Here is a 13,381-nt window from a genome sequence, read left to right on the forward strand (position 1 = left end):
ATATTTAATAGGCCATCCGCTCTAAATTATCAATCACATCCTCAAAGAAACTTCCAATAGACACACTGCTTTCAATATTTTGAACTATTTTTCGCGTTTTCCGTTAAAAATCATCGGATATTGTTACGCAACCGACCGGAAGTAAACTGGTGACAATGCGGCTTTAATTTACCCCTCTAACCTGACCATAATGTGATGCCTTTGCTCAAAATAACCCCTTTATAACCAGACCACAGGTCTGGTTAAAAAGGGGTTGTGCCTCTCACCACAGGTTTCCCGGTCGCTCTGTAGTGCACAGGCACTAGAGAGCGACCGGGAAACCTGTGGTGAGAGGCACAGGCACTAGAGAGCGACCGGGAAACCTGTGGTGAGAGGCACAAGCACTACAGAGCGACCGGGAAACCTGTGGTGAGAGGCACAAGCACTACAGAGCGACGCTGTGCCAACTGCGCCACCTGGGCTCCCTACAGAAGAGTCTACAGAAGTACTTTAGAATGTTTGTTATTGTTTATCATTAAAAATACAACGGTTTATTTGCAAGAAAACTACAAAATATCACTTTACGAATGAAGTCTGATGTGTTATAAGCAATAATTAATTGGAAATATATTGGTTACTCGATTGAATTAGCCGATGGGAATGAATGCTTTGAAATGACATTCTTAATGGGTCCGTAACATTTAAGAGAATAGGTTAGAGTCCGGCGATATTAATCAAAGTAATCACTATTATTTATTTATTGTTCAGCATCAGAAACAATTCATTTTTCAAATCGATTAGCAAGTATTTCTAGCTCCTTTTCCGAGCATCCGTACAGCCACTTCGGATCCAGGCCCGCCGTCTCCCCCAGTAGGATCCTCCATCGTGTTTTCCACGTGATATCGCTTATGAATGACAGCATAAGAGTGCGTCGAGTCGTGGGGTGGACGGCACTCCGGCCGTGGCAGACGCGCCAATTGTTGAACACGGCGCACCAGCCCTGCCTCAAAACGAGCTGCTGATGATTCTCAGGATCAGTCAACTTTGTCTCCAGGAGTTTGACCGCCTCAAAGAATCGCCTCATGGTCTGAGGATCCTTGGTGGCGTCCGGGTCGATTCCACACTGCTTGTTGCTAAAGCGCAGCATCGGACGGTCTTCCCCCTCGTCATATCCAATGAATGGCGTTTTGACGAGCGTCTCAAAATGGAAGGCTGGGACTCGTTCTGGTTCTACCGGTTCCTGGACCGTCATACGTCTCCTTGCAAAGCGTGCGGGCACGGATTTTAAAAGCTCGTAAGCTTCAGGCTCCTCTTTGCGAATGTCCTCTATGACCTTAAGAGAGTCCACATAGTAGTTGACTGTATCCTCAACTGGAGCGTTGTATTCGGTCGCGAGCAGGCCTGTGAGTCTAGCGGGCGCGCTGTAATAGCTCGTATCCATGTGAACAGGGTGCTTGTCAGGTGAGTAGATGTGCAAGTCAGATTCAGCAATTTTCTGGGGGTCTACTGAGATTGTGAGGTGGTTGGTTGGATGTGTTCTCTGCATCACTTGGCCGATGCTCTCCAACAGGTCTCTGAGTCCGGTATCATTCGCAGGTACATCTTTGAAGAACGCGATCCCATACTTCCTTAGGTCGTTCATCCATGAAGAAAGCTTTCCTTTCCTCTCGGCAAAATCATATGTGATGTCAAGTTTATTGCTCGCATCCCACAGCTCCAAGTCCTTTCCGTTCGTCAGATGGTTTGCGTTGGTAGAATCTCTTGCGCGCAACCAGGATGCGTTGAAGACAGTGCTGTGATCAGGCCATTCAACTGACACGTCCTTTAAACCTTTAAATACAATAATTGCCACTAGCGAGCTAATCCGGCAATGAGGGGCAGCGTACCAACTACCCATGCACATACTACAGTTGATAATAAATAAATAATAAATAAAACAAAAGAGACAATAAATGAATGAATAAATAAAGAAGTAAACGTAACAATTCGATAAGATGATGAGATAACAATACGACATGTACATGGGTAGTATGGCAACTAAATCATTGCCGGGCCAGCTCGCCAGTGACTGCTATCTTAAATTCATCGACAGAGCTGAGGTCTAGCATTTGTTGGGGCAGAGAGTTCCAAACGGGGATAGTTCTTGAAAAGAAGGAGTATTTGAATTGGTTTATACTGGGAGGCGGGAGTGTAAGTTGGCATGTGTTCCTGACGCTTGACCTGGTTGCGTAGGAACCAGGTTTGCGAATTACATCACTCGGGAAATCGATTTTTACTAGCCCGTGGTGGATCTTATAAAACATGACAGAGTCGAATACTGTTCGCCTAAGTTCTAGCTGGTGCCATCCTAGGTGTGTCAGCATATTCGTGACGCTGCTATGCCTTCCGTAGTCGTTGCACACAAATCTGGCAGCGCGGCGTTGTACAGATTCAACTTTTTGAATGTCCTTCTTAGTGTGGGGGCTCCATGCTTCCGTCCCGTACTCCACCAGTGGCCGTACCAGCGCCTTGTAGGCTTGCTCTTTAACCGCAGCTGGGCAGGAAGATAAATTTCTTTGTAGGATACCCAATACTGCGTTAGCCTTCTTCTTGACTTCCTCCGTGTGCTTTGACCAATTGAGAGATGTAGAAATGTGGACTCCAAGGTATTTTTGAACGCTAACCCCCTCCAGTGTGGTTCCGCACAAATGGTATGGGAACTGGGACTTGTCGCGTTTTAAAGTGATGGTCATGACGTAACATTTTTTGGGCGCAAACTTCATCTGCCACTGTTCTGCCCATCGTTCAAGGTGGTGAAGATCTTGCTGTAGGGCGTGGTGGTCATCAAGGCTCTTAATTGGGCGGTATAGGACGCTGTCGTCGGCAAACAGTTTCACGTGTGATTTGATGCCAGATGGCAGGTCGTTTATGAAGAGCAGGAATAATATCGGTCCTAAGACCGTGCCCTGAGGCACGCCTGATAGCACAGGGGACCAGGTAGAAGAGGCCCCGTTCACGACCACTCGCTGTCTTCTGTTGGTAAGAAAGTGCCTTAACCACAGTAAGAGTCTTCCTCTGATTCCATAGAACTCGGCCTTGATCAGTAGGCGATCGTGAGGGACTGAATCGAACGCCTTGGCGAAATCAAGAAATACCACGTCAACTTGCCCATGGTCGTTCAGGACCGACGACCAATCATGTATAACAGATATTAGTTGGGTGGAGCAAGAGAGGCCTTTCAGGAAACCATGCTGTAGCTGAGTAATGATGTTGTTTGCGGACAGGTGACACATTATGTGTTTTGAGACAATGTGTTCCATCAGTTTGGAGACCAAGGATGTTAAAGATACTGGGCGATAGTTCTGTGGGTCAGATCTTAGACCCTTCTTATAAATGGCTGATATGTTCGCGTCCTTCCACACAGTAGGGAGTACGCCATCCTTCATCGACTGCTCGAACAGTAATGTAAGGATAGGTGCGAGTTCTGTTGCAGCCTCCTTCAGGACTCTGGCTGGGACGGCATCTGGGCCACACGCCTTGTCTACACGGATGTTATCGAGTTGTACTCTAACGCCGTTAACAGAGAAGGAGATGTCTTTGATGTCTTGGTGAGGGGACGCGCCGAGAGTGGGAACATTAAGATTATCTTCCTGCGTGAATACACTGTCATACTGTGCCCTTAGCGCCTCAGCTTTACATTTGTCATTCGCGCAAACCCGTCCCTCCCAGAATAGAGTGGGTATCCCTAGTAACTCTGAGCGTAAGAGTTTCAGATATGACCACGCCCTCTTCACTCCGTTCGGCCTAGGTTCATCAGATTCAAGGTCAATCCCCTTCATAATCTCGCTCACGTAGTTATTGTGTGATTCCTTGATGCTGTTGCTTACAATGTTCCTTAGGCGTTTATAGTTCACATGGTCTTTTTCCTTCCCAGTCCGTTTGGACTTTTTGAAGGCGCGGTCGCGTTTGCGCATCAATTTTTTGATGGGCGCGCCTATCCAGGGGAGGTGTCGCTTTGTTTTCGAAGTCTTGGATGGAATAAACCTCTCCATAGTCGTATCACTAATGCAAGTTGAGATAGCATTCCAATTTTCCTCCACGGATCTTTCCATGTGCGATGCAGCATAGTCCCTATGGAAGGATGCGATGTGTTCTTTTAACGCAGCCATGTCCGCTTTATGGTAAAGATAAATCTTACGTGGGGGTTTGGGGATGTATTTTGGAGCAAGGTCAACTTCAAATAAAACCGCGCTGTGATCACTTAGACCCGACGTAACATGACATGCATTAACAAGCCCAGGTTTAGACGAGAATGCAAGGTCCAAGAAGCTATCATATCGAGTTGGAGACTTAACATGCTGTGATAATCCATATTTTTCCGCCAACGCAATAAGGGCGAGGTCCCAGCTGTGAACAGGTGGAGTGAGTACAGCCTCGCCGCTTGACCATTCAATACCCGAGCAGTTAAAGTCACCCCCTATGATTGCATTAGGGCACTGCTGGTATTTGGTGAACAGTTTGCATAAGTAGTCGTCTAACAGACCGAGTCCCTCCTGGTCGGTTGGGGGGTGATAGAAACTAGTTAGAAAAAGTTTCTTCCGCTTTGCGAGATGGATAGATGCTGTTATCATTTCGGCCCCATCGACGTCGAGACCCCGTTCTTCCACTGCAGTCAGATCGTTGCGAACAGCTATAAAAACACCTCCACCGGAAGCCGTCCTATCTCTCCGATATACTTCATAATTTTCAGGAAAGATTGAATAAGTGGGAATAATAGCGTTTATCTTTGATTCGCAGCCGAGAATAACGTCCGGGTCATGCAGTGCGACAAGAGATTGAAACTGCGACTTTTTGGCCGGGCTTTTTAGCCCGTTACAGTTAAGAGAGAGGATCTTTAACTTTCTCCGTGTTATCTTGACTCGGTTCCCTTGGGGATCATGGAATCTTGAAGGGCTAGACGTAAACAAAGGTGATCCCGGGTCGCTGCTTATTGTTGAATCAGATGAGAGACTTTCAAAGCGGTTTTCGTGACAAAGATCCATTTCGTTTAACAGGAACGTCGTCGAGAAGTTTGGGAAAAGGCATTTATTGCACAGCCACGCAAGCTGGGAGTCACTACCCAATCTGTCATAAGATTGAGCCGTCATGGCAATACACTTCGTATGATACCACATGTCGCACTCGTCACACTGAATCGCTCTTTGGTTCGATCTAGTTGGCTTTTGACAGATGCCACAAGGATCTTTAACGGGGCCCGGGTTCATCGTTGAACAGTCATTTGCCATAATTATAAGGATCAATGAAATGCGAGGCGACGTAGAATCGTTCAAAACAGGGCCAAGCATTCGGCCGTGACGCTGCCTTGACAGTGAATTAATGAATGCAAATGCAGAGCTTCTTGGCTGATTGACTTTGAATGAACTGGCTTTAAACTCCAAGTTACCTTGAACTCCGGGTATCGCGAATGGCGCCTCAGACGAACAAACCTCGCTGACTGAGCTGTCCAGTACATTAAGTACGATGGCAAGAATAGTTATGGGTAGTTGGAGAGCCATTGCCATAGTGAAAAGATGGCAAAATCACATTTGAATCGGAACAGAATTGAACACGTCCGATAGGCTTGATTACCGCTGTACGCTATGGTAGATGCCACAGTAGATGTCAGAATTCATTGTCGCCTTTTGTTCTTCCTTTGGTTTCATGGTTTGTGGTGGATTTAGTTTAGAAAAAGAATTTCACGGGACAATGGAAACGGCGACATAACCAAAACTTTCCAACGATCGAATGGTCATCGCTTTCCTGTTTGTAACTCGCCGAGATGATGGGAGACTCTTTTGCCGAGAAATCCGCAAAACTCCGCTGATTGTAGATAAAGGTTTGGGTGTCAAAGATGATATCATCCCTTACAGAATTTCTCAGCCAAGCACTGGGAAACTGGCTGACGGCGCCATCTTGCCAAGTTATTTCCAGGGACTCCTTACAGTGCGATACGCCTAAAACTCGAAAAGGTGCTCGAAGCATTGTAGCTCCACAGCATGCTCGAAGAATTGCTGAAGTTCTCATGACTTGTTACCGTCTAAAGTCCTAAAAATGGCCACTTATAACCAACTCTTGAAGCAACCTGCTATTCGTCGCGCCCACTTTCTAAATGCAGATGAAGAGAAAGAATTAGTGTCATACCAAAATACCTTTCCACTCCATTTGTTCTGTCTGCACACAATAGAGTACAATAGAATGAGCTTTAGTTATAAAAAAATTGTTTTGAAACACCGCATACATAATACATTATATATAATTTATTTGGAAAATCAAACACATGCATATTGGCGATTGAAGTCGTAAACACATTTTGACCTTAAACTATAGCTAACTATTGCACTTCAACATCTAACCTTTAAAAAAAAAATGAGCAAAATCACCCTTCATCTAGACGAGATAAAAGTTTGTTAGCGTGGAAGAAATACAAACTTACCCGACTTTTTGCGTGAGTTTCTGAGGTTAAGTTCAAACGTCGCATTATCCATGAGCCGTATTCAATGCAAATATATCGAGTCGATTGTTTTATTACGATAAAGTCAAGCTCGGATGCTCTATGCATTGTAAATATGCAGTCTCTGGAGACCATTCCACGCATATATGACCAGAAAAAGAATCTATTATTTCATTTCAAGGAGGATTTTTCTAATTATCCACACAAAAGAACCGAAATGTCTTGCAAAACACCTGTTTCCTCGCAGTTTCTGAGGTTAAGTTTAAACGTCGCATTATCCATGAGCCGTATTCAATGCAAATATATCGAGTCGATTGTTTTATTACGATAAAGTCAAGCTCGGATGCTCTATGCATTGTAAATATGCAGTCTCTGGAGACCATCCCACGCATGTATGACCAGAAAAAGAATTTATTATTTCATTTCAAGAAGGATTTTTCTAATTATACACACAAAAGAACCGAAATGTCTTGCAAAACACCTGTTTCCTCGCACCGCCGCTTATATCTGCAACAGTCCGCGTACAGGAGTTTTTATCCGTCTAGCAGTAAAGCTTGAAAGATTTTATATCACTGCTAAAACATTACAGAAAATTATCAGCCGTGAATATTCAACGAAAAGATACTAGGGTTCCAAAAGAATCATAGGACAGAAAAACGAGATCTTCACCGAACTACTACCACACAGACATAATAAAAGGATACTAAAGAAAGCTTTTCCCAGGATGATGTGAAAATGAATGTAATTATTTTTGTACTTTAAAGTGACGTATCCTTTCCTGCTTTAGGGCGATTACTGGCTATTCTCGAATATCACTGGCTATGTGCACGGAGTTGCTACCCATTGCGTTACATCCTAAATTAAGCGTTCCCTTTGAGCGTTCCCTTTTGAGCGTCCTTTTGAGCGTTTCCTTTTGAGCGTTCCCTTTTGAGCGTTCCCTTTGAACGCTCAAACTTGTTTTCTTTTTTCTTCTTTTTTTTCTTTTTCTTCTTTTTTTTCTTTTTCTTCTTTTTTTTTTATTTTTCGTTACCAAATACTTGTTTTTTCGTGTTAGGTGATAGTTTCTACCGAAATGCCACTGTTTAATTTATCTACACCATGAGATATATCCACTTGCCAAAAATCATTTAGCTACGTTAAGGAGATCATTTGGTTGTCAAGGTTGTCAATTGGGTAGCAACTCCGTGCACATAGCCCACTTTATCCTGCTGTTTTCTATTTATTGATAGTGATATTTATATTTTTTAATCTACCTGCTTGTCTTATTAATGAGAACGTTATAAATGAGATTTGAGTTTCCTTTTGTTTGGTCGATTACCATTATTATCCCATTAATTATGATATTTTGATATTTCACTTTGAATGTTCACCCAAATATCATTAAGATATGAAATTAACAATTATAAAATGAGTAATAATGCACACTATTGAAATTTTGGCTCTAGGGGTGGGGTGGGGGTTATTGGAGAAGGTTTAAAAAAGGTGAGTGGACTAATATCGCTTTTACGCTATCCGTAATTCATGTGATCAAGGAAGATGGTCTTGTACGTTTGAAATTTAATTTCCCTCTTTTCAGGCTGCAAGGCTGATAGCAGAGAGAGCGGATAGTGCAACTGAGATGGAGTCAGCGGTTAAGTTATTGCTCCTCCCAGATCAAGGCATTATGGGTTATCTCCAGGCGATCAAACAAATCGATACACTCCTGGCTACAGGTATTTCAGAGCACTAGTCCTAGCCAGCTCAATGCAGAGCATCCATTTCCATCGGCTAATTCAATCGAGTAACTAAGATATATTCAATCAAATCTCGTCAATAGTGAATCAGACCTATAAATATCACTTTTAACGTATCAGACGAATAAACTGTTCAATTTTATAAAGGACTGAACGATCAACATTCTTGAAGTCTCGAAATAGCCTCTAATTAAAGTTCATACTTCGTTTACAAAATCAAATAAAGATTATTGTAATAGCTTCTCCATATCAGCCTACGAAAATGAGAGAGGCTTTTATACGCTCGATCCTCCAATTTACTCCGATGTCTCGAGAAAACAAGGAATTATAATTTTACAATGGAAACAACGTTTGATAAAGACATCGATGGAACTTGTGAAAAACTTTGGTTGTTTTTTATGCCGGTTTTAAATTTTTTTACAAGAATGTAACGAGAACAGAAATGTACATTACAGAAATGTAATGTTATTACATTAATTTAAATCTTTCATCAAGACTTTACCTCTAGTTTCCTTTTACTTTGCCTGGTCTCACATGAAAAGCTAATGAGAATTTACCTATTTCCATGTGGCATAAGGTGTATGTAATTGATCGTCATAAATAAAGTTCTTACCCTTGATTTACTATTTTTACGCTCATTATTTGGCATTCATGAAACCCTTCGGCTTCGAACACATTGACTCGCTGAAAAGCGCAGTTGTATACCTACCGTTTAAACGTAAATTTTTGCATGTTTATACACCATAATTATCGTATTTAGATATCAACAGAACCCTATTCCGTACTTGTAATGGCTTCAAACTGTCACATGCCACCAACAACACACCGATATCCAGGTACTCTCACCTATTACCCTGAGGACCCAGGTAGGCGGCCATTCTGACAACTTTGAAAACGCTAAGCAATCAAATTCCACCTATCCCATAGCGATTCAGCTAATCATGGAAGGCGCGTATACAGGTATACATTATTCCATGTGATACCTACCTGGCTGCGCGGTAGAGAGTCAATGATAACCGTCACGAATATAAAAGTGGAATACTTGTGTCACCAATATGGATTTTAAAACCAATACATACTATCACGAGTAGCACCAATAAATACTATCACGAATTATATCAAGCACGCAGCGATAGTCGTTGGCGAGTCATGGCAATCCATTGTAGTCAATGGCAAGTCATATTAGTCTATGTGGTAGTACACTTCCATACTCAAAGCATGGCACGTCATGTATGGCAGGTTATGACAATACCAATACTATGGTGGACCGTGGCAAGCCATGGTACATCATGGCACACCATGGCAATGTATGGCCAAACATTGCCATGACTCTGCCATACTTTGAGTATTGAATGCCATGGCACGTCATGGCAATGTTTTGCCATACCTTGCCATTGTGTGCCATGATGTACCATGGCTTATCATGGTCAAAAGTATTGCCATAACCTGCCATACACTGCCATGGTGTGCCATGACTCTGCCGTACTTTGAGTATTGAATGCCATGGCACGTCATGGCAATGTTTTGCCATACCTTGCCATTGTGTGCCATGGCTTATCATGGTCTACCAAAGTATTGCCATAACCTGCCATACACTGCCATGGTGTGCCATGGCTTGCCATACTATGAGTATGGCAGTGTTCTACTATAGACTGATATGACTTGCCATTGACTACAGTGGATTGCAATGACTTGCAATGACTACCGATGCGCACTTGATATGATTCGTGATAGTATGTATTCATGCTACAACCCTTATTAGTGACACAAGTGTTCCACTTTGATATTCTTGACTGTTATTATTGACAGTGAACCGACTGCGCACCCAACCACCCCCCCCCCCCCCCCCTCCTTTCCCAAAGCCAATACTGAGTATACGCGCTGGCAAGATGTTCTAACGCTCATTCATCCGACACTTAAAAATTTGCTACCCATCACTCGTTTTGATTGGCTTCATGAATTTCAAAGGCCATTGCTTAAAAGTCGACCTTTGCCATACCTGCTGAACATGGTCCGCTGTGTCCTCGACATTGGCTTTCTTGACAATTGCACGCCCCAATGAAATAGTGAATAAAAAGTTGCTGTCTTACAGTTGTGGTGCTTACCAGACTGTGCTAGACTATTCACAGGCATTCTTACCATGGTCTCTGATCGCGTTTACACATGTACGTTATTTTTAGGATATGGTCCGGTTCAGAATCTCTCAAAAATATAGACGATATCGAAATGATGTGCGGAATAATGAGAGTTCTGAAGAAGGCGTGCAAAGACAACAGTAAGCGGATGACATATTCTAATCTAGAGGAAATGATGTCCATATATTTTGATGGATAAAGTAGAAACAGAAACCTTTCAATTGCGGGTTTCTGGTGTAGAATCCGGTATTATCTATACGGGCGCTTCGAGACAGCACCTTCAAATGTTCGGCATTCGTTTGGCGAAAAATGAGAGTGCTGACCCTCGAGCGTCAATTGAACCTGGGTTTTATACGATTGAAAGTTAAAGAAAAATAGATTTGCACCGTAATCCAGGCTCATACTGTAACTCATTCAACTCGATAAATTAAAGAGAGATGATAATATAATAATAATAATGATTTAATAATGCACCAACTACACTTGAATGTCCACTAAAGGTTGGCTCTCACAAGCACTTTATAAGCGTAACACAATTTAGAATCGGTCAAACACAAGGGCAACACAAGTAAGGATCGATCAAACACAAGCGCAACACAAGTGAGAATCGGTCGAGCACAAGCGCAACACAAGTGAGAATCGGTCGAACACAAGCGCCATCGCTAAAAATCAAGCCGCATTGCTTCCAGTCATAATGGAAAAACCATACACGCGTTGCGCTTTCGTCCTCGTAAGAACCAACCTTATGTGCATCAAAGACTAATCACTGCTTCTACTTAGCTTCTACTTAGCTTCTACTTAGATTTTAACGTCTTCTTAGATTTTAACGTCAAGGAGTTCTTGTCGATCGATCATAGCCACGCATTCTGTCGACACTTAACCGAGCCTGCGGACACATTGGTCACCGAAGCTATGACGTCACTACTGCACGAGCTGTCTATCACGGAAGTTGGGCGTAGCCTGTTAGTCGCTGGCGAAGATTTCGTCAAGTAAGCACTAATACTGTCCCAGGCCATCTAATTGGGATTTGGGGTGACTACATCATAAACCACGAAAAAACCTGAAGCACCACAGGAAATCCGAAAAGCACGCCCGGGAATTGGCAATACTATATGGCTATAATTGGCGTATTGGGGACGGGGGGGCTGGGGACTTTCATAGACACCAAATCGCGTTCCGCGTAGACTAATAATTGCTAATTATCAATCTACGTCGGGACCCCTTCGCGTAGATGAATAATTAGCAATCATTAATCTACGTCGGGACCACTTCGCGTAGATAAATAATTAGCAATGGTTAGCAATCATTAATCCGCTGTCTATCGACAGCAGCGGGACTGGGGCCTTTCATAGAAACGAGAGCGCGAAGCGCACCCGCACCGCGCCCCGCCGCGCCCCCCCAGCCTGCCGGAACGGCAAGGAACGGCAAGCGCTTGCCGTTCCGGCGGCGGTATGCTCCCAGCGCGGCTTCGCGCGGCTCCGCGCGGCTCCGCGCGGTAACATGCGGGAACCTTGCAATTAGACCCCTGTCTGTCCTGTAGTATATTTTTTTCATCTCTCTAGTCTCTTTTTCATCTTTTCGCGTGTTTCCAGGGAGGGCCCTTCCTTGCTTTTTTTCCCACGCGATGCGAGGCCGTGTCGAGCTCTGATAGCGGCCTTGAGCGCGTAGTATCTCTCTTGTTCCCGAAGTATTAGCCGAAACTCTTCGTCTGAGATATGCCCGTCTTGCAGAGCCTTAGAGACCAGCTCGCTGATCGAGTTTTTCTTACTCTCCGCTAAAACCATCGTGTCTTCGTGTTTAGCCATCTTGCTCGTAAGACCCCTAGAGACTACCCCTGCGCCTGCGCCCAAGACACCGACCAGCCCAGCGACCCCTGCCAGCGGACCGCCGATCAGAACCCCTATCCCACTCAAAGAGACCCCCACCCCGGCGCTGGAAAGCGCCCCTACAGCGATGCCGGATGCCACAGACACAGCATGGGTAACGGCAAAGGCGCGCTTATACTTCCTCCGCACCTGTCGATGATGCGTTATCTCGTTGTCTAGAACCGACTGAGTGTCACATATTTTCTGGAGTCGAAAGCTTTGCACGTCGCCGCCGATGCTTGCCGGAACGGCAGGCGTCATGTGCGTACCCTTCGGGGGGCAAACACTGGGAAGCGAGGGGTATATGGCACCACTGCTAACGTCGCTGTTTGCCATGTCTGTTACGTCGGAGCTAGGTTAGCTCTAATACGAGGCGAACAGGCTTGCCCTTAAAGTCCACACGTCTACTGCAGTCATCCCAGATCCATATTTGGATACTCGAGACAAACTCAGAGGAAGATGCCGCGACACAAACGGGGGTGTCGGTCCATAGACGACTTTCTCTTGCGGTCTCCCGCGGGTTTCTAGGCAAGCGAGAACGTTTGAAGGCCCGCCTAAGGGGAGGCATTGCGTGCGATCTACGATATCGCAGCAGATGTAGAGGGCCTCTATTTCCGGCAAAGCCACCTTAAGTGCCCCCCCCCCCCCCAAGGGGAGTGCGAGGCCCCGCTCCCCCAACTGATCGTCTTTAGCCTCTAGGCCAAATAGTGCTCAAAGCTCGGCATTCAGGAACGCAACGCCATTGGACATGAGCCCGGTGAGGGGATCCAGCTTCGCGATCAGAATCTTGCTTTCAGCGCGGTTGATCGTTTCCACGATGGACTCGGCCGTGTGGTGCCCGGCTGGCAGAGTAGCGATGGGCTAGCGGCTATAGTCGTTATCTGATGCTCCCGCTCGAGAGCTGTTAAACAGCGAGCACTGCCGGAGCGCCACGAAGCGTGGGCGCCTTATCGGCCGCTCGAAAAAGAGCGTCTGTTCGCCTTTGGTGAGCACAATATGTAGGAACACCATTGTGTTGAACACAGCCCGCCTTCGTGTTTAACAGGACTAAGCATGGATTGGGAAGGCTGGCGGATGCTGAACGAGGAGGCGGCCCCCCGAAGGGGGGCGGAAGAGACGAAAAAGGCGGCGGCGTCGGGAGCCTCTATAGCCGAACATATCAAACACGCTATAGCCGAACAAGTCAAACACGCAAAATCA

The 13,381-nt window shown here is 45.0% G+C and overlaps 2 protein-coding genes across 5 annotated transcripts in view; one reads left to right on the forward strand and one right to left on the reverse strand.

The window, feature by feature from the left end:
- Positions 1-13,381, forward strand: part of LOC5511648 (tetratricopeptide repeat protein 12) — a 59,125-nt gene that overhangs the window by 2,908 nt on the left and 42,836 nt on the right. For 2 of the 3 annotated variants that reach the window (XM_048732600.1, XM_048732602.1), the window contains exons 9-12: positions 8,025-8,160; positions 8,942-9,017; positions 10,362-10,456; positions 11,119-11,305. In XM_048732600.1, coding sequence (XP_048588557.1) covers positions 8,025-8,160; positions 8,942-9,017; positions 10,362-10,456; positions 11,119-11,305 — 494 coding nt within the window. The remainder of the gene's footprint in view (positions 1-8,024; positions 8,161-8,941; positions 9,018-10,361; positions 10,457-11,118; positions 11,306-13,381) is intronic. The other variant, XM_048732601.1, reaches the window with a different exon arrangement.
- Positions 710-7,262, reverse strand: LOC5511681 (trimethyllysine dioxygenase). Of its 2 annotated transcripts, none has more exons than XM_048732605.1 (3): positions 6,930-7,262; positions 5,749-6,681; positions 710-1,801 (listed from the first exon to the last, which is right to left on the reverse strand). In XM_048732605.1, the coding sequence occupies exons 2-3, from the start codon at positions 6,019-6,021 to the stop codon at positions 761-763; spliced, it is 1,314 nt and encodes a 437-aa protein (XP_048588562.1). In that variant the 5' UTR covers positions 6,022-6,681; positions 6,930-7,262; the 3' UTR covers positions 710-760. The 2 variants fall into 2 exon arrangements, with proteins under 2 accessions (XP_048588562.1, XP_048588561.1); XM_048732604.1 differs by having other exon boundaries at positions 5,749-6,102; positions 6,431-7,262.

This window comes from Nematostella vectensis, chromosome 9, assembly GCF_932526225.1.
Source record: "Nematostella vectensis chromosome 9, jaNemVect1.1, whole genome shotgun sequence".
NCBI classification, from domain to species: Eukaryota; Metazoa; Cnidaria; class Anthozoa; order Actiniaria; family Edwardsiidae; genus Nematostella; species Nematostella vectensis.